At 41.2% G+C, this 22,116-nt stretch overlaps 1 protein-coding gene across 2 annotated transcripts in view; it reads left to right on the forward strand.

Moving 5' to 3' along the window:
• Positions 1 to 225: 225 nt before the first annotated feature.
• The window catches only part of LOC140699573 (trafficking protein particle complex subunit 9-like), a 91,221-nt gene continuing 69,330 nt past the window's right edge, over positions 226 to 22,116 (forward strand). Inside the window, exons 1-2 of one of the 2 annotated variants that reach the window (XM_072972232.1) lie at positions 226 to 499; positions 1,095 to 1,220. In XM_072972232.1, the coding sequence (XP_072828333.1) occupies positions 1,192 to 1,220 (29 nt within the window). In that variant the 5' untranslated portion in view covers positions 226 to 499; positions 1,095 to 1,191. Of the gene's footprint in view, positions 500 to 1,094; positions 1,221 to 22,116 lie in introns of those variants that run through there. The other variant, XM_072972233.1, reaches the window with a different exon arrangement.

The following is a 22,116-nucleotide window of genomic DNA, read 5'->3' on the forward strand; positions in this document are numbered from 1 at the left end:
AAGGCAGCATTTGTCTGTTGAGGATGCACTTGTAGCCCCTTGGCTAGGTTGTGAATTTGCTGATTTCCTTTAATACTTGTAACTCTGTGTGACATGGGCAGTTATTTTCATGGACAGATGAGGAATCTCAGGGTAAAGAAGACTGTGTAATTTGCCCAAATTCAGACCATAATTTTGGGTTCAGTGGCCTCGGTTCAGCATGGGCCCCTGGGCCTTCTGCTCTCTCCGTTCAGCACCAGAGCCAGATATGGAGTTGGCTGTTTCCCTGCCCAGAATATCCAGCAGGCCGCAAGACACCCCTGGCCCTGTGCTGCTTGAGCAAAAACTCCGGAGGAGAGGCAGTTACAAAAGGGATAAACATAAAAACAGACGACAGCAAACTGTGATCAGCCCTGAGAAGGAAAGGAACACATCTCGCCGTGCAGAGCTGGGAGCTTTCCCTTCTGGGCTGGTCTGGGTGCGTTCATCTCAGCTAAACAAGCTCTGCTGTTGCAGCAAGGTAGGAAGGCAGGGTGCGTGTGGGTAGGTAGACAGGGCCTTATTGATCGTACTCATTCCCCATTAAGTGGCAGCTTTCACGGGCACTTACCTAGTAAACAGATGTGGGCCATAATCATCACGCACATTGCTTGGAAGTTTTATTTGCCCCAGCTTTGAGATGAGGTCATTGAACCCGGGGAGTTTGCTGCATGCCCGTGATTACCTTGCAAATACCCCAACTGTTCTTTCAATCTAGACTGGTGTGGCTGTCATGCCCCAGCCCTGTGAATGGCATCGTGTAGCTTCTCCCAAGTGGCCCAAATGACTGACATTGATATGCTTAATTCGTTGGAAATGGTATGTGGCAATAATAGAAAAAGGTAGTAAGAAATTGTTTGGAAAACTGGGAAAAACCTATTCTTCCCCAGCTGGGGGAGCGTAACCTGTATCATTCACCCTACTCACTGCCTGTCACCTCCTCCCTGCCGACTCCGTGTTCAGAAGCCACTCTGAGCCTTGGGAGAACATTTTTCCTCATGACACTTTTGACTAGGACCCGCGACATCTCTGTCCCTGGTTAACTCTCTCTTCAAAGCCATTTAAATTTTTTGCAGGCTCCTCCACTCAGATGTAAGAATAGCCTCTTTAAACTTCTTGATGCAGCTCCTTAATGAAGATCTTGCGATGGAAACCTAACCAAAACTGGGATGTATGCACAGTGACTGCAACCTCAGCACATTGTGAGTTCATAATCAGAGGGGTGGGTGACTCAGGAAAGGCTTTTTTAAGGTAACAAGGGGAAAGTGAAAGGACGCAGGCTGTTTGAGAAAGAAACATCTCGGTCACAGCCAACAAGACACCTGTGTTCAGGATGGGGTGTGGCGAGTGCAGAGTTCTCACAAATAAAGAAGTGATGTGATGGGAGGGAGGACAGCTGGGTACTTTATTGGGGAGAAAAAAGTGGGCTGAACATTTCCTGGTTGAACAAGAGGATTGTGACATGATGTGCTTGTATTTTGGAGAGAAGGGTTTTGTGGGGACAGGCCTAGGATTACGCTGTCTGGCTGGGGAGTCAGCACAACAGAGAAACACAGAGATCCTGGCAGACCCCAAGGCCCAAGCTGGCGAGAGGCTGCCCACAAATTGGAGCCCTGGAGGCTGGTTCTGTCCCTTAGCTGGGGACTCAGACCTCGCTTCACAGCCCAGTCCTGTTGATACAAGAATAAAAAGCGTTGGGCATGAGAAGGGCTGTGCCCCACGCTTTCGTTTAGCCCCTGGGATGTGCCCCAACAGATTTTGTTCTTTGACTTCATGCAGTAAAGAATTCAAGAGCAAGCCAGTGTTGAATAAAGGTATATATATTCAGAGAGATACATTGAAATGCAAGAGAAACGTCACGAGGTGTGGGGGTTTGATGCACAGATTAGAAGTAGGTACACACTCCACAGACAGAGTGTGGGCCTTCTCCAAAGAGGGAGAGAGAGTGGTGACCGCGAGGTGGCGCTGTGTTGCTTGTTTTCTTGGGCTTGGTGGTTTCATATGCTAATAAGTAGAAGGACCAGCCCTAGGGCAAGGGGCTGGGATTCCCAGGGAGTTGGCCATTTCCCACCCTTTGACCTTTTGTGGCTATCATTGGGACTGCCATGTTGCCTGGGGCATGTTATTCACCACGTTACTATTACAATGGGTGTTTACTGAATCTCAAGATCTGCTAGAAGTTAAATCTCTTCATCCTGAGCCTCAAGGCCTTTTGGGGGTTGAATCCTTCACCATTTTGATGTCAATTGCTGTGGCCTTCCTTGAATGGCTGTGCTCTTCCCCCTTCCATCCTGTATCACTGTGATGACACAAAGACAGTAAAGGCTGGGCCCTAACCGTGCTCCTGCATTTAACGGCGGGAAGTGTGGGGTGGGCTTATGATGACTCTGAGTGGTGAGAAGGATGTTTCAGATTTTCTCACGTGAGACATGGGGATCTGCCAGCAGCCTCCCCAGATTTATCTCACGGGCATTATCCCTTGTGTTGTTATGGAAACAACAGGCCAGCCAAGAAACAAGAATCACACAGAGGGTTGGAGTACTGAGATTTATTACGCTGGCAGGCTCAGAGAGGTTTCTTTTCCAAAGCTCTGAGCACCTCCAAGATGTGCACATGAGGTTTTATAGGATTAATTACAAGTATGGGGCTATTAGCCAATAAGGCTCAAACAACAAAAAGCAAGGAATCAGTACACTGAAGCTTATCAATTTGGAACAGATCACGTTACTGACAAATGTTGACCTTGGATTTTCGGGTTAGCTTATTAGCCCAGTAAACTGACACTAAACTTCAGATTTACCAGGTAGCCCAGCAAAACTTACATCACTAAACCGACACTTATCACACTTAGATTTGTGACTTAGCTTGTTAGCCCAGCTGGGGTTTTCCTTCACAGTGTCACTTATTTTTTGTATTTTTCTTTTTTTCTTTTTTTAAATATTTAATCCAAATTTAATATCAGGGTTCTTTGGGAAAGAAATTTCTCTTTTTCTTTTCTTTGGGGCTCTTTTGGGGGGCAGGTAATTAGATGTATTTATGTGTTAGTGGAAGCCCTGGGGCTTCAACCCAGGTCCCCGTGCACGCTAAGCACAAGCTCTACCACCCGCCCCATCATCTTTTCTTTTTGGTTTAGCTGCCAAGAATCCTACAGCTGAATTTCTAGTCAGCCTTTAACACTTGCCCTGACTTCATGGAATCCATTTTTTATGAGTTTATCTCCCCCTGGTTTCATTTAAGTATTGAATATCCATTTTCTCTTCACTCTCCGTTTTGCCTTTTTGTTGTTATGGTTCTTAAGCTGTTTATAAAAGAATTGTTTAAATTCTCTTTTAGCAAGAGGCTGAATGTAAATAAATATGTAAACAAACAGCACAATTAAATGCTTTTATACATTCTGAGCTGTTTAGTAGTTACTTAAAAACTGAATTGAATATTAAAGTAATAGCATTTAAAAAATATTTTTTAATTTTTTATAAAAATATAGCTGATTTAAAATATGATATTAGTTTCAGGTGTACAATATATGCTCCATTTATAGTTACTGTAAAACATTGTCTGTATTCCCTGTGTTGTAAGATACATCCATCTAGCGTGTTTACATTACATGTTGCAGTTTGTATAAGAAAGTTGGGTAACGCAGAGCCTGGGACGTGGCTGTGTCTGACCCAGGTTCACGCTCATCCTGCCTGTCAGAGCTCAGGCCTTCACAACTGTCTGCACGGGAGCGAGTGGAGGCAGCTCTCATCAGTGCTGGCACCACCCTCTGAGTGGCAGTGACAGCAGTGATTTTGTGTGGAGGTGCAAAGTGTTTTTCCAAGAGCTTTATATTCGTTTCTGCATTTAATAATAAAAGCCCTCCTGTGAGGAAGCGTTTTAAGTTTTTAATGCATAATGCATTTTATTTTGATATTGATAGATTTCAAACCTCTGGAAAATTTACAGGAGTAGTAAAATAAATGCTTAGATAGAGTTCACTTTAAAGGGCACTATTTGGCTTTCTGTGTCTGGTTTATTTTAGCATTAAATTTCAAGGTTCATCCATATTGTAGCCTGAATCAGTTCTTTATTCTTTTTGTTTGATAATATCATTTTCCATTTTTTTTCGTTTTTGGTCTATTTAAAAATATTTTCATTGAAGTCTTGTTAGTTTATAATGTTGTGTCAGTTTCTTGTGTACAGCACAACACTTCAGTTAAATAGGAACATACCTGTAGTCATTTTCATACTCTTTTTAAACATAAGTTACTATAAGATATTAAATATATTCTCCTGTGCTATACAGTATAAACTTGCTGTTTATTCTTTACATACTCAGTATCTGCAAATCTTGAACTCCCAATTTATTCCTTCCCACACCCTCTCCCCACTGGTTACCATAATTTGGTTTCTAAGTCTCTGTGTCTGTTTCTGTTCTGTAGATATTTTTTTTTCTTTCTTTCTTTTTTTTTAGATTCCACATGTGAGCAATCTCATATGGTATTTTCCTTTCTCTTTCTGGCTTACTTCACTTAGAATGACATTTTCCAGGTCCATTGATGTTGCTACAATTTGCATTATTTTATTATTATTTTATGGCTGAATAGTAGTCTATTGGACAAATATGCTACAACCTCTTTATCCAGCCATCTGTCAGTGGACATTTCGGTTGTTTCCATGTCTTGCTATTGTAAATATTGCTGCTGTGAAGATTGGGGTGTAGGTGTCTTTTTGAATTAGGGTTCCTTCTGGATATATGCCCAGGAGTGGAATTGCTAGTTCATATGGGAGGTCAATATTTTGTCTTTAGAGGAACATGTATACAGGTTTCCACAATGGCTCCACCAAACTGCATTCCCACCACAGTGTAGGTGTGTTCCCAATTCTCCAGAGACTCTCCTGTATTTATTGTCAGTGAACTTCTGAAAGATGGCTATTCTGACTGGTGAGAGGTGACACTTGATTGCAGTTTTGATTTGCATTTCTCTGATAATGATATTGAACAATTTTTCATGTGCCTACTGGCCACTTGTACGTCTTCATTGGAGAAATGTTGCTTTAGGACTTCCGTAAATTTTTGAATTGAATTGTTTGTTTGTTTTTCTTATGAAGTATAAAAGCTGTTTACATATTCTGGGAATTAAGCCCCTAGCAGTTTCATTTATTGCAAATATTTTCTCCCATTCCATAGGTTGGTTGTTTTTTGTTTTGCTTACTGTTTTCTTAGCTGTGTAAAAGTTTGTAAGTTTAATTAGATCCCTCTTGTATATTTTTGGTTGTTTTTCTATTGCTTGAGTAGACTGCTCTAGGAAAACATTGCTGAGATGTATGTCAGATGTTTTGCCTATGGTTGTTTCTAAGAGGTTTATACTATCTTGTCTACATGTTTAAGTCTTTAACACATTTTGAATTCATTTTTGTGCATGCTGTGAGGAAGTAGTCTAACTTCAATGATTTACATTCAGCTGTTCAGTTTTCCCTACACCACTTGCTGAAGAGGCTGTCTTTACTCCATTCTATGCTCTGACCTCCTTTGTCAAAGTTTCAATGACCAAAAGCTTGTGGGCCTATTCTTGATAATTTTGTTTATCCGTTCATTGATGGGTGGATATTGTTAGTAACTTTTGGCTACTCTAAATGATACTGCTATGAATATTGATGTGAAATTTTTTATGAGAATATGCTTTCATTCTGTTGGCTGTACATTTGGCCCGCCATATCTGTAGTTTCCACTACATGGATCCAGATGACTGATTGTAAAGGGACTCGAACATCCCTGGATTATGGTATCCAGGGTGTGGGGTTCCTGAAACCAACCACCCAAGGGTATTGAGGGATGACTCTACATATAGGAGTGGAATTGCTGAGCCATATAACTCTAAGCTTTTGAGGAAATACCAGACTTCTCCAAAGAAGCTGCACCATTGCCCCTTTCCTCTGGCCGCATAAGAGGTCACTCTGCCTCCTGAATGACATTTCTTATTGTCCATGTTTTGGTTATAACCATCTTAGTGGGTGTAAAATGAGATCTCATTTTGTTTTTGATTTCCCTAGTGATGCTGAGCATCTTTTCATATGCTTATTGGCCATTTGTATATCTATTTAAATTCGTGGTAAATTTAAAAATTGGGCTTATTTCCTTGTATTGTTCAGTTGAAAGCATTCGTTATATATCCTGGATACTACTCTCTTATTAGATAAATGCTTTACAAAATTTTTCATCTATTCTGCACATTGTCCTTTCACTATATTTTTTTTAAACATTAAAACAATTTCTTTACAGGGGAGGTAGTTATGTAATGATTTATTTTATTTTTCTTGTTAAGCATGCACTCTCTCACTTGAGATACACATTTTCCCTGTCATTTCACTTTCTTGATGATGTCCTTTGTAAGGAAAAGGTTTTAATTTTGATGAAGTCCAGTTTATCTGCTTTTTTCTTCTATCATTTGTGCTCTTGGTTTTGTATCTATGAACCAAAAGCCTATCCTAGGCCCACAAAAATTTATACTGTGTTTTCTTTTAGAAAGTGTATAGGTTTAATTTTTACATTTCTGTCTGTGATCTATTTTGAATTAATTTTATTTGTTATATAAAATATGGGTGTTCAGATTCCAGATTGATTCTTTTGCCTGCAGACACCCAGCTGTCCCTGCACCATTTGTTGAATAGACTATTCTTTCAATGGAGTGTTTTTGGCCCCCTAGTGGAAAACTGTCTGTAAATGTAAGTTTTCCCCGTGGGTTTTTATTGTGTCTCTTAGATATATTTATCCAAACTTATGCCAGTATCATACTGACTTAGTACTATAGCATTTTAGTACACTTTAAAGTGAGTCCTCCAACTTTATTCTTCTTTTTCAAGGTTGTTTTTGCTGTCCTGGGCCCCTTGCACGTCCATGTGAATTTTGGGATCAGTTTTTCAATTTTTGCAAAGAAGTTAGCTGGAATTTTGATAGGGATTCCACTGAATATATAGATCACTTTGAGGAGTCTTAACATTTATAATAATTTTGTCAATCATTCCAAGAAAATGGAATGTCTTCCATATATGTAGATCTTTTAAAATTTATTTTGGTAATACTTCAAAAAGTTCAATGTACAAATCTTGTAAATTTTTGTTAAATGTATCTCTCACTTTATTTTTAATGCAAAGGCTGAGTTTCTTATGGGTGGGACTATATATCAATCTTCTTATTTCTAGAAGTCCTTCACAGCAAATACCCTAGGTATATATTTGCTACATAAATCTATCCACAACTATTCCCCGCCCCATGATATAAGAAACCAAGACCCAAGTTAAGCTACCTGAAAACACATATGTGGAAGTGAGAAATGAGACCCTTGGGTGGGGCTTTGTGCAGATGGTACTGAGAGCTTATTCAGAATGGCTTTTTCTTAATTTCTTTTAAACAACCCTTTCAGTGTATTTAGTCAGATACATTAAGAAAATGCCCTTTTGATGTGTGGAGTAGCTAAGACTATAATTTTCAGATAAATTCTAGTGAGAGTGTTGTACTTGAAATCTAATTTGCATCAATCTTTGAAGATTTATGTTTCAGGAGCTTTGACTAAAGAACACCTGTCTTTATTCAATAACGAGAACTAAATGCTCAAGCAACATGTAAGAGTTTGAGCAAACTGCCCCCGCCCCGTAGTGCTGGGTGGCTGCAGCTGTAACTGAGTCAGCGCTTACCTCTCCCAGTATGCTTGTGGTGATCTGCTCTAAGGGGCTCGTCCAACAGTTTGTCAGTAGTCTGTTAGACAATGTCATAAAACATTGATTGAAGGTTGCTGGAATGCAATATATTCTTATTAATATTAAGTAAGTACATATTGAGTGCTTACTGTATGATGGAATTGTCCCTCAGCCTCACATGAATATTATTTCTCTTAAAACCTCTCATATTTCCTTGTTATTCTCACTTTACAAATAAGGAGACTGAGAATTATGTCTTCTCTCTTTTGGGGGGAGCTCATTATCAATGATGAGAATTTGTAAGGAAAAAGATATTGATTCATCATGAGAAAATATTTTTGTGAGAGTCAGCAATGAAGAAGATGAACACTGAAGAAAGTGATCATTGTTCGAGTGAGACAAGCCCTGGGTTGTGCGGAGTCAGCATCCCTGTCCTGGACACGGTATGTGTAGGGCTGCGTGGTGGGTGAGGTGGCGCGGCCACGCAGGGAACGCGGATGCTGGGGCCTTAGGCTGTGCTCAAGCAGGGTGGGGCTTTCTCCTAAGGGCAGTGGACCATCATTGACAGATTTTAAGTAGGAGAGTGGGGTGCTCTCGTAGTTCACATTTGTCTTGTAGAATGCTTGGAAACATTTAGAAGGCTTGGCAGGAGGTGATGTGATGAGTCAGTGTAGGGTGGCTGCGAGGTGTAGCAGTGTTCAATTTTCAAGTGGTTTTCAGGCCCATGCTTATGGCTTAGTAGCTGTGTCAGTTTGAATGACACAGGCAAGGAAGTGAAACAATTTATCTAGTCAATTGAAGCAGTGATGTACCCAATTCCCAGGACTGTTGTGGAGATCCAGTGAGATACACTGTGCAGTGTGCAGCATGGTCTCCAGCACAGAGTCAGTGCTGTGTGAGTGCCAGTGAGTATCTGGTAGGTCAGTTTAGGGTGGTGGGACTCGGTGACTGAGGATATCTGGTCCTTGAAGGAGGGGTCCATTCGCATCTGTGAGTGATGGGCCTGAGTTGGGAGACGCAGGGAGACCTTACCCCCCGACCAGAGGCCCTGGGCAGGACGGCTCGGGAGGGGCACCGTGAAGACAGCTCTTTGCAGGTGGAGTTGGAGGTGCCCTTGAAACATCTACGTGCAGTGTCACGAGTTTAATAGGAGGTCTTGGCCCAGGCTGTGCATTTTCCTAAAATCTCAAGTCCTGAAGACGCCAAAGTATTGATCACTGAAAGTGAAGTCATACTTTAAAGGACAAATGAATAGTAGTATCATCTCTGTCATCAAAGCTCACGTCTATTTATTCATCACTCAGTTTGCTAATTGGGTACTTACAGAGCTCACTTCACCCTCCTCCCGTGGGATCAGGCTCCACAGAGAAGAGCTGGTGAGTCTCCCTCATTTCAAGAAGTAGACACATTTAGATTGTAGCGTTCTGTACCTTGCCAGACTTAGGATATTAGTCTGTTGGTTTAATTGTATTTTCTGTTGGCCATGTCCTGACAGGAGAGTAATTTTACCACATGGTCATGTTTCTATTAGCTGTTACTGAGATTTGCTGATCTGATACATAGTGTATGTATTATATTAACTTTGTAGAGTAGTTACCATTTTTCTGTCTTTGCCCTTTAATTTTGTTTGCCCCTTCAATGTTATATCCTATTTGGGGCCTTACTTTTTTTTAATTAAATAATGTCTGTTAGCAGTTAAGAAAACAAAAGCAAAGAAAAAATGCACATGAGAGCTAAATTTAGAAAATGTCTAGTGTGGTTTCTGTCTCGGCAATGGAGGGTTCTAGAAACTCTTAGAAACCTTCATTAGACAAGTGTTATAAAATGCTGATTAACAAATAAAACCTTCCTTCCTCATCTTTCAACCTGCACAACTAATTGTCAAGAAAGTGAGGGGAAATTCTCAGAAGCCAAGACAAACGAGAAAGCAGGGATTCTGGGAGATACGTGAGCGTTAGAAGCCGTGGGGTGCTGCTTGGCTTCTGGACTTATTTTCAGTTGCCTTGACAGGAGGGCAGGAGATGAGCCCCAGGCCTCTCAAAATAGGAGTTGGATGGGTGATCATATTATGGGCCTAGCCAATCCTGAGTATCTTGGTTTACTAAAGGGTGAAAGAGGAAAAAAAATTCCTCAAGGCAAGAAAGTAAGGAAAGTCAATTTTGTTGGAAGTAGGGAAAAATAACAAATCCAAAGTAAGGATATAGTTTAAAGCTGTTCTGACATTAGAGTGACCACAACCTCCTGGCAGAAAACCACAGCTACTCCTTGATTGATAAGTTGTGTTTTGAATGAATCAGTGAACAGCCATTCTGAAAAAGGCCTCCAGAGTCTTGTGGATCAAGATACTGGACAGCAAACACCTCTCTTCCAAGGTCTCATTCAAATAACCAGAATGGTTTTAAAGGAAACTATCAATAATCTGAGTTCTATTTATTGACATTACTATATGCTAGGAATTCAGAGGTGACTATGTAGTTTTCTCCTCTTTTATGGACCTTACTTTCTCTTTGGGGAGACAAAATGACATAGTTGGGTATCTTGGTGGAGGGAGGTGTTAGTCTGTTGCAATTAGCCAGGAGAGGAGATTAAGAAAACAGTGAAGGGTGGGTGAACTTTTTAGCTGAGGACAGTCTTGTTCACTTGGCTTTTAATTGCAGGCTCAATGAGCTGTCACTGGAGGGAATAGATCTTACGGAGGATGGACTTAGCTCAGGTCTCTTTGGAATGGACAAGGGAACCTTGAGATAGACTGTCAAATCTGTGCAGACATTAAATTCACTTGAACGTGCTCCATCCCTGAGCCAAAGATAGGACAAATATGCAGCACTTCTTGAGGACAGAGGAGTGGTTTTTAAGGTTCTTCAAGAATGAATCCCAGGGAACCGAGATGGCCAGTTGTAAAACTGAGACTTTGCTCTTTGGACGGTGTACCCATCAAGGGTATTGGCCTTTTATATGTTTCCATTTGTCTTTAATACATGTCTGTTGATGAGGACGTGGGCACAAGTGTTTGACACCTTGTCGAGGTGATTTTGGATACCTGCCTAGAAGCACGGGCACAGTTGCCGCTGCATCATACATCTTGCAGCCCGTCCCTTTCCCCAGCTCCGTAATCACGGCAGAGTGGTTCCTTGTTGACCTGTCCATCTCCTAAGTGACATCATAACCCATGAAAAGACCGGAGCATATTAACTTGGCTTTGTTAAAGTCAAAGGTACAGATCAAATATGGAGTCAGATTTGTAATTTCCTATTTCAGTAGTGCCATGGAGAAGACAGTTTGGTCAGCTTTTTGTAGTGCCCTGGAGGCATTCTCTCTCAGCTTCTGGGTGCCTCTGTAGAAAACCCTTCATAGCTGTCTGGCCTGCTGGAAAAGCACTCTGCCTGTTTTACCCTGAAGATGTGTTCTGTTTATAAACTCATCACTACTACTTGGAAAACAACTCAATAAAAACTCAGTTGGTTTTCCACCAGCCATGGGCAGGGGTGAGGTAAACCGTGTTATTATTTCATAAAATAATAGTAATAATAGTAATTGTGATATTAGTAGTAGTAGTAGTAGTAATAATAATAATAATAATATTAAAAGAAGTCTTAAAACAGGACTGAGCACATTGGAGAGAGTCAATAAATGCTTTCTGGCTTAAATCAAAAGTGATGACTCAGTGATTCCATGGCTGCTCTATTTGCTAAGCTAGTTACTCTTTGCTCCATTACACATTTTTTTTAAGTGAAAAAGAAATACAAGCAAATGGTTAAAAAAAACTCAAACAGAGCACAAAAATACACAAGTGAAAGAAGATTTCCCTCATCCTCTGTTCTTTCAGCCTTCTCTGGAAATGTCACTGTTTACTATCCTTTGGGTGCTTTTCCAGATATGCTTTGCACATTCCCACCTATGTATTTAAATTAGTTTAAAATTTTAGTTATTTTTAACTTAAAGGGATTTAAATCCTCAAGTGGCTTCTGGCCGGGTAATAGAAAAGAACAAATCTGACTCCATATTAGATCTGTTCCTTTGAATTTAACCCTATGCTCTGTCTCCTAGGCTTCATCTTGCTTGTAAAACAATGTTGCCTAGAGCCTGAAATAAACAGGAGATCCTATTCTGAAGGCTCTGACCTTTAAGGATATTTAACACTTTTTCATTCATTAAAAGATAGCAAATTGCATAATAGAAAATAACTTTTGTTTTGTTGGAGGATTGCAGGGATCTGACCCACGCAGATAGCTGCAAGAACAAAGGATTCTAAGAAGAAGGAATCCCTACACTAAGAAGTTTGCAACAACCAAGCACACAGGAAAGGAGCCTGAATTGTGACTTGGGGAGATGGTTTTCCAGGACATTAGTTTGCCATCTAGGTCTACAGAAACTTGCTATTCCGTGCCCCAACATCTGGTCTCCCAACTTATTGTCCTGTCCTGCACTGAGGAGAAAGAATTTCGACTTGGTAACACTCCTATCTACCTAGAAAGCTGGGCACTGGAGCTGAGTGTTATGGAAACAGGCCAGCCAAGAAAAGCACCAATCGGGGTGTTGGGTGTACTCAGAAGTATTATGCCGGTGGGCTCAGAGGGGCTCCTGCTCCGAAGTTCTGAGCACCTCCAAGACGTGCACATGAGGTTTTAAAGGCTTAATTACAAGTAAGGGGGAATTAGCCAATAAGGCTCAAAGAACAAAAAGCAAGGAATCAGTACGCTGGAGCTTATCAATTTGTAATAGATCACATTACTGACACTTGTTGAGCTTGGAATTACGAGTTAGGTTGTTAGCCCAATAAACTGACACTAAACTTCAGATATATGAGATAGCCCAGCAGAATATAGATCAGTAAACCGACACTTATCACACTTAGATTTGTGACTTAGCTTGTTAGCCCAGCTGGACTTTTCCTTCACATGAGGACAGCTCTCCCACACCCAGGGAACTACTGCGAGCCCTTGATGTTTCCACTAGGGTTGGGTATGGTTTACCCAGGAGGGATGGGGACTATGCACCAACACTCAGGCAGTCTGCTCTGTCTGGGGCTCTGATCTTGTACCATCCCGCTCCCCGCCAGCCCAACACCTGGGACAGTGGAGCTAAGGCAGTGATCATGCCTGCCTGTTTCCCAGCGTGTAAAAGGGGAATATGTACCTTTCCCAAGGTAGTTCTGAGCGACAACACCTGCGGGTGCTTGGTTCTCAGAGCAAGAGAAAACCCAGGTCCGCGTGGGGGCAATGGGTGTGATCCCCATAGGGCTTCTGCAGAAGCATCGGTTGGAGGGCTGGATCAGGGAGGTAAAACTTGAGCTGCGGGACTTGAAGGGTTACAGAATGGTACAGAGGCTCGTCTGCCACCTCTGGGTGCCCCAGAGGTAAAGCTTTTTCTCTCCAACACCGCTACCACCCTCCCCTCTCCGTATCCCTCCCTAGTCTCTGCTCATCCTGTCCATCTGTATCCCTCCACTTTTCCCCTCTGCTCCACCCACTCCCATCTTCTCCCTCCCTCGCTGTCCCACCTTCTCTCGCAGAACTCAGAGAGGATCGCTGGCCCTCCTGCGCATGCGCAGTCAGTGCCAAGTGGTCAGTGCACTGAAGACACAACTGACAAATAGAAGGGGGCCGCACCCTGTTACAGCGGGTGCTTTCACTTTTTGGGTCCTTATGTAACTGCGTGGTGTTATTCAGGATCACCCATTCTGAACTGTGTGATGGTGCTGCGGAGTCTCCTAGTTATTTGTTTCTGTAAGTACTCATGTATTTTTTCCAATGTGTGGTACTAGACATCTAAAAATGCATTTTTCAGATGAAAAATAATGTGTATTAAATATAAAAGTCTGAAAAAAGGGTCAAAAGGGTCTATCCTTTTCCCAGTATTCAGAGATAATAATTAACACTTTAAAATCTATTTTCTGTTCTTTTCATCAGTGTGTATTAACTCTGTCATAAAAACCAGCGAGCACTGTGTTCCTGTTTGCTGTATGGAGACCTCCATTTTCCATTCGGCTTATTACAATTTTTTTTACAGTATTCTATCTCTGCTGGCATGATTTTTAATGACCATTATAGCATTCTGTGTTGTGGAATCCCCGTCCATTTTACTTTGGACTTAAGTAAACTTTTAAATTCCAAGTAAACTTAACTGGAATACTGAAAAGAGAACTGTGGTGGTACCGAAAGTCCCCTACTTCCCTTCCCCTTTATTCCTGAGAGTAAAAACTGCTGACAATGTGGAGTATATATTTCATGACCTTTAGGCCTATGTCATATATATATACACATACATAAATGTATATGAGTAATCTATGTATATGTGTGTGTATATAAGCTTTATTGAAAAATAAGGCCATACTATATGTTTTCTGCAGCTCGGTTTATTCACTAAGGTATATATCACAGACGTCCTCTCCCTCCAGACTCACCCGGTCCTTTCAGATAGAGTAAAGGGGTCTCCTGATGTGCAGGTTTGGTCTCTTGTGTAAGGACACCTTTCGTGGGAGAGAACTGTGGACAAGGCCTTGGACCACGCCGAAACACCGGAACTTCAGTGGCCACAGCTCACCGTGATTTACCGCATCATTGTCTTGATGGTGGACACTTAAGTTTTCTCCATTTTCCACTGTCAGAAAGGGTGTCTGACTGGCATCCTTCTTGTACAAACATTCCTGTGATCTTGTATGAGTATTCCTTTAGTTAAGGTTTCTGGAAATTTAGTCCTTTGATGTGACAACTACATAAATCCCAGGCTCCTTTCAAGTGAATCTAGAAATTCCTTCTCCTGTGGGGAATGAAAAGATGTAGAATAAATTTTGTAACCAATTCTCTATCGCTGGGTATGATTCCACTTCAGCTTTTCTTCCCACCAATGTAAACAGTGCTGTGTAAATGCTCTGATGAGTACATCTTTTTGAACTGATTCTTTTTGTAAATGAAACGATTCCTAAAAGTGAAGTTCAGCCTGTGTGTACACACGTTTTCCAGGGTTTATATATCCATTGACATGTCGTCCTCCAAAAGATCACTCCCAGTTTGTTGTCTCAAAAATGGACACTAGCTGGAATATATTTTACAAATATTTGGCAATATGATGAGCAAAATGATTTTCATTGTTTTAGTTTGCACTTTATGACCAGTGTGGTATTGAGCATTTTTCACTCATTAGCCACCTAACTTTTAAAAAGTGAATGATCCCTTTGTCCTTTGCAAATATTTCAGTGAGGGAGCTTCTTGTTGCTTTGTGACAGCTCTATGTATATTATGAACATTAGCCCCTTGTCTTCATCAACATGTATCACAGAGCTTTCCCTTGTCATTTTTTGCCTTTCATTTTGTTCAGTAGGTTCATTTTTGTTGTGGCCCAAAATAACCTTTAGATAGTAAATGTCTTCTTTTTGGGTTTTATTCTTGATATTATTCTTAGAAATGCTTTCTTATAATGGTATAAATTTCTTCTGTAGGTTTTTTTAATCTCTAAGATGGAGATGATAATGGTAGTTGTTACAGTGAGGAGAAGCTGAATTGATATGAGCAAAGAGTTGTATTTGCTCTTATTAGTACTTTCTATTATTTACATCACTTTCAGTAACTTTTCTTGTGGTCATTATGACTGGAAAAGAATTTGTTTTTTCCAGGGATTCTCTGATTGTACCAAGACAATTATTGAATTCATACTTTGCTTTTTAATTTGAAATCCCACCTGTAAAAAATACTTATGTACACTAGAGTCTCTTTTTGAGCTCATGATTTATTTCTGTCAATCTTACTTTCTTACTCTAGCACTATATCTTACATATTGTAAAAATTTATTTAATATCTGACAGTGCAATTTTTTGATTTGCTTTTCGATCCCTATTTTTCTTTGCTACTATTATGACTTCATTTTTCCTGAAGAATTCTAATATAATTTTTTCAAGTTAAAAAAAGGATAAGTGTTGTCATGAGATTTTTTAGTAATTTTGAATTATCTTTAGGAGAACGTACATCTTTACAAAACTGCTTTCCTCCATACAAAAGGTTGATGTCTCTACTTTCATACTTCTTACTTTACCCCTCAGTACAGTCCTGTACTTCCTCCATATACAACATGGGCATTGTTTTTGAGTTTATCCCAGATTATTGTTGATGTTTTTGTTAATTTTTTAAGTGAGAAATTTTTGCTATTATATTTTTTAACTGTTAAAACTGACACCTAGGAAGGCAGATTCGGTTTGTAAATACTCACTTTGTAACTTCTCATTTAAAATTGTAAGTATTAAGTACTTGTTACAGAATCCTTTCTTTTCTGTTTTTAAAAATTTGTTTCCAAGATTCTCAAAATGGTCATAGCTAAGTAGTATAGGTGGGGAGACAGATGGAGAGAGGTAGTGTGGCTCATGTACAAACTGTGAGCACTTTCATGGCTGCCTTTACGTTGGAAAAGCTGCTGAAGAGTCCAGGTTAGACCAGGGGTGGCTTTGTATGCACTTGAAAGCCAGCTTTCCTGCCTGTATGGTGAAGCCTGGTGGGCGTGGCAGGTAGATGATCAAGGTCGAATGGAGGTTATTGGCTGCACAGAGCGCTGTTTCTGAGAACTGGAGACCATCGCCATGGGAAATGCTTGGTGCCAGGAACAATGCAGAGGAGCTGGGGACCCTATGTGTTAAGGATTTTCCAGCCCTAGTAGTGGGAAGATCAGACTCTGCGTTCAGATCTGAGTTTGAATTCATCCTCTTTAGTTTACTTGTCCTCTGACTTTGGTCAAGCTATATACCCTCTTTCACTTCCTGTTTCCTTGTCTCTCAAAGTAGGAGAATTACATCCTGCTGCTAGAGTGTTTGATCAGGTTAAATAATTTGTGTCTATAAGATGTCACGTACAGTCACAAGCTCAGTGAGAAAAGGGCTGTTGCCTGTTCTTCTGCAACTCAGTGCTTGACAAGACATGGGGGAAAGCCAGTCCCTAATTTGTGTGTGATGCAAGTAGGAACAAAATTAATGTCTTGCCTTTCCCTAGCAGTACTCTTACAGCTTTGCTTCATTTACTTCTTTCCTCCTTTCCTTTCCCCTTTCCCATCCTCCACCAAAAGAGCCTGAGACTCTCTCAGAATACTAGATTCAAATTAATTTAAAGGTAGGCTCATTCTCACGAAATAATAATAACATAAAAAAAACTGTGCACATCCCAGAATACGTTGTATTTGATTTACACACACACACGTGTGCGCGCACACACACACACACACACAATCAGGCTACCTCCCACTTGCAGAGGGAGAAGGACCACTTTTTCTGAGTTTTCACTCACTGAGCGTGAGAACAATGTCTCTTACACAGACGTTCACCAGGCTTCGTGCATGGTGTTTTTAATTGAATTTCGGCTTTGTAGCCATAGATATAGTCTCCTAATAGAAGAGAGAAAGTGGAGACATAGACATTCTGCTGAGATATTGGTGTCATCATATTTTAGTTGTAAAGGACTTAAGACAGCATAGAGTCATAACATTTCATGGGTGAGAATCCATTTTGTTGTCACTTGGACAAGAACCTGGATCTTCTGCCATCTTGTCCACGTGGGTGAAGAGGCAACTGGGCAGGGGATGGCAGGCATCCTTCTTGCTTGAGTTCCATGTTCTTGCTAGTTTTCATTGCTCAGCTGCCTTTAGTTTATGTCCATGAGGCCTCTCATGGGAAGGTCACTCTGTCCTGATAGAATGAGTTTCTTATCAGCAAAAAGCTCTGGAGCCACTCATATTTCCCAGAGTTTTCTGCTGATCTGCTGACACTTTATATAATTGAGACTTAAGAAAATACTGAATATAAAATCCTTATTGTTATTGTTTGCCCTCGAGTTCCATAGGAATGGGGTGCTGTCTCAGGCTGTCTAAAGCTCGATCTGAACAAAGATAGGGTGATAGGTTGTGCTGCTGTACCTCCAAAGTCAAAGGGGATTTCCACCTTAGCTTTTAGAATCAGGCAGATGAGTTCAAATCTTGCCTTTACCAATTATTATCTTTGTGTCTTGGGGGAGAAACTGTACTTTTTTGTGTCCAAATTTGATTATCTGTAAATAAGTTCAGTATTTATTTTAAGGTTTCTGTTTTAGAATTGAATGAGCTAATACTCTCATTTATACCTAAAATAGTGATTGCATGGTTCTATGCTGGTGCCTTGGTAGTTGATTACTAAGGGACTCCGCAGTGAGAATGGGGGTGGGGGACTCCGGGGTAATAGAGTTTATATTCCAGGATATGCTTGTAAAAGACTGGATGTGCAGTGGATTTTTAGTAAATATCTACTCCTTTCCTAATCTGCATTGATTGTGTATATATCTTTCTACTAATATATAAACAATTTTTATTGCAATTTAAATATCTTTGTAGTACTTACAATATGTAGCTTTAAAAAATACGTGAAATAAAATGATTTGACTTTTATTTTCTTTTCAATAAGCATAACAAAACAAAAGAAAAAGAAAAAAATGTTTGAAGGAGTAGAAATAATTTTATTTCTTGGAATCAGTTCCGTATAATAGGTTTTTTGTTCGTGTTGTTAAACAGCATATAAAACTGATAGGTTGTGACATTCTAGAAATGAGGAAACAGTGGAGACATACTACCTCTAATGCAGTCACTTTGTTACCAAGTCCAAACTCGTTCTGCTTGCTGCATGACAGGCCAATAAATCGGGAGATGAGATGTTGGAGTAAGGAATAGTGACTTTATTTGAAAATCTGGCAGACCCAGAAAATGGCATATTGATATCCAGTAGAACTCTCTTCCCCAAAGCAGAATTCAGTCTCCTTTTATACTAAAAAGCGGCGGGGATGTGGCTGGTTGTTGCAAACTTCTTGCTGTACGAATTGTTTCTCCTTGGAATCCTTTGTTCCTGCAGCTGTCCATGTGGGTCAAATTATGGTGCCCCCGTATAACCTCCAAAGAAAAGAAAGGTTATTCTCTATTTTGCAACTTGCCATCTGTACATAAGTGTAGAAGAGCTAATATCCTTAAAGATCAGAGCCCGGAGAATAGGCCCTCCTGGGTATTTCAGGCTAAAGGCAACATTCTTTTACAAAAGGTGCAAAAACATCAAGTCTGAGCCTAGAAAACAAGGTACAGATTTAAAGTCAGACGAACACATCTAACATGGAGTGAAATTTGTTCTTTTCTATTAGAATTAATTTTTCTACCTCATAAATAATTTTAGTAAGAAACATGAGCAATTTTTAAATTTTTGCTTCTTAATAAAGGACTAAAACTACACTTTAGTGAGCAGGGATGCTGTGCGTGCTTTGGGGTCACAGAAAACTCTTGTTGGGGGTGGTCGACCCTGCAACATGTCTGATGCCCCGTGAGTGTTGGTGAGGGTCCCCCTAACCAGGGGCTCTCTTCAGGAACCACCATATGGGCATTGACCTCTGGAGACCTGTTTTTCAGCTGCAGGAAAATTTTTCAGATTTTGTGATGGGAAAATCACTCCAGCTGGGGTAATCAGGGAATAAAGGAAGAGGAAAAGGGCTTGAATTAGAGTAGAAGAGAAGGACAGAAGATCAGGGAGCCTGGGGGCTTGGCAGCGGGGCCTCGGGAGAGAGAGTAGCAGAGATATGGAAGTGACTGGCTACGGAACCAGCTCCTGCACCTTTCCCCGCACCCAAGCCACACAGCTCTTAATTGGGCCCAGGAATCTCTCCTGTCTGGATGTCACTCTGGGCAGAACCTTGAGAATCGAAGGTAAGGGGTGGGCAGCACTCACCTAGGGGGTCACTGAGGACTTTGATCAAGTCCTCATTGACATTCCCAGTCATATGCCTTCACCTGTTCTTTATCTCAGGATCTGAGAAGCAGGAGCAAGGAACACAGGGAGAGATCCAGGAAGATATCTGACTGTGTTAAGAGACGACAATCACAGCGACACTGGGAGCGAAAACACTTGTAGCAAAGTAAAATAAATTCACAACTATTGCATCAGAGCTGCATGTGTGAGAGAGCCTAAGCCTGTCTCAGAGTGCAGGGGACAAGAGGAAAGGAATGGTAAAATTAACACTGATAATTGAAATTTTGTTAAATAGCCTGCTACAGTTAATTCTATCACGTGAATGTATGCAGGTTTATTTCTATGAGCATTTATAGGTTCACACAACCCCACCAGCCCGTCTTGCCCCCATCGGGGATGGGATTTCTCAAGCACAGTGCCCCTCCTGCTTGCGTGGGCCATGCTGCGGGTCCTCGCCTGGGGCCGCACTGCTACAGGACTACTGAGTCCCCGAGGCACGATCTGGGATACATGACAGGAACATCTGTGCTCCTGGCTGAGGGCCTCCGTTTCACCCTGCTGTGTAAGAATGCCGGTGACTCAGTTAGAAGCATGCATCCAAGCCGTCCTTCCGTGTCATCACCATGTAGAAGCGGTGTCTGAATCTTCTGAATTTCTGCAGAATGCGGTTTACAGTCACCTTCAACAAGTGAGTGTGTGTCCTCTTTCAAGTGGAGGAATTACTGCCGTTTTCCTGGAACTTACTCACCACTAGTCCATCTGATTTTTCTGTGCTAGGATTCAGTAAGGCCTGCTAATAACTCTGCAGTCAGATCTAGAAACCCTGATGAAGAGGATTATTTATTTTCTTTCTTTAGATGATAGAACTTTATTTTCAAAATTGTGAGTTTTCTGTTCTTGGAGGAATTTTTTCGGGGGTTGGATAAACAACTTTGCTCTTACCATCTTTGTGACCTGTTGCTATATGCGTCTCACCTGTCTTCTGTCACTTGTGAGGCGTTTCCATTTGTGACCCTGTCCTGGTTGTTCATGTAATAAAACATAAAATCTGTAAAAGTACAGTCCCTTTTACTCCGAAGACATTCCACAAATACTCCTTTAATCTCTGTGTGGTTTTAACAAGACACAATCATCAGAACATATACTTGCAGGTTGCCAGTGCAAAATCCCCAAATCAATTGTCTAGCTCAACATCTAAAATTTTTCTAATCTACGTTGGATTTGTATGGATAAGTGAAGTTGTTTGCTAAGAACTCAAGACCAGGTTTATAATACAGGCTGATTTAGCTCAGCAGGTCCTCCCAAGCTGAAGCTCTGCCAGAGGGCGGGGCCAAGGGGAGAGGGCGGGTCCTGCCCTCCCTGAGCTGACAGTTTCATGGCAAAGACCTTCACCAGGTGAAGGAATTGAAGTTTCTTCTAAGAAAATTGGGTCTGAAGATTCCAAAAAGCGTGGGAGTGACACAATCCCATTTGTCTAATGTAGGGAAGAGTGGGCTGTGGGGCCACTTGGGAGACTCGTGAGTCCAGGTGGGCAGTGTTGGTGGCTTCCACTTGAGCGGTAGGACAGTCAGTGGGTAAAAGCGAACAGATTGAAGGCATGTTTTGATGGTTAAAATGAAAGGATCAATGCTGTCTGTGAAGGTAGGATGGAGTAAGGCCCAGGTTTCTGGGTGGATTAATGAGTTAAATAATGGTCCTGCTGTGTTCTGAGGACGGAAAGCTGCAGAGGGAGTTCTGGGGGAAAACTGATGAGTTCAGCTGTGGGTAATGTGAAAAGGTATTAGATGTGTGATCTGGGAGCTCTGGTGAGAGCCAGTAGTGAGTAGGGGGCGGGGAGAGAGACTTTCAAATCATTTTGTCTTCTGAACATACATATAAGATTGAGTAATGACATAACCCCTTTATATTCTGGATTTAAAACCCAGTAACATTTTGCTATATAGGCTGCAGGGGTTCTCAATTTTTTAATAGAAATAAAACAAATTGAAACAAAACAGTGGAGTTAATGAACATCTTAGAGTTCATGTGTGTCCTTGTATGTATTTTGATTTCTCATCTGTTTATAAACATAATCTACAAAAAGTTAACTTGCTTAGCATAACTTTTAAATAGAGGGACGTGACACACTCTGTTGGTGGCTCAAGGTGATTTCTTGGGCAAATTATGTAGCCTCTCTGTGCCTTAGTTGCATCTTCTGTGACTGCCCCCGGGCCCCTCATCACAGCTGATTCCCTAGAATAGATGTTGGGAGGGAGGCTGCTGAAGGGAGTAAGAGGTGGCAACTGCTAGGGACACTGAAGAGAGAGACAAAAACAGATTAAAGCCGAGAAACTGAGTGCTAATACACTCAAAGGAGAAAGAATCCCGCAGTGTTTTGAGCCACTTAGCATAAGGGAAACAAAATCACGTGGATCCAAACTCTTGAGCATATGAGTATTGTGGGTGGGAGGGTGTCATCAGAAAAGGGTTGAGAAGAGGCCTTTTGGTTTCCCTTAACGTTTCCAGTAAGGATGGGGCACAGAAGCGAAAACCACCCCCTTCACAGTAGAAAGTGCTGTTTTGTGCAAACCTGACGAAGGTTGGAGACCAGTGATCAGTTGTGCTGGCAAATGAAGAGACTTCTGGATTGGGGCACTTGCTGTGACTTCCAGGTGACCTGCTGGCTGGGGGCTGTGAGGCGGGCAGTAGGTTTGCAG

Source organism: Vicugna pacos, chromosome 11, assembly GCF_048564905.1.
Source record: "Vicugna pacos chromosome 11, VicPac4, whole genome shotgun sequence".
NCBI lineage: Eukaryota > Metazoa > Chordata > Mammalia > Artiodactyla > Camelidae > Vicugna > Vicugna pacos.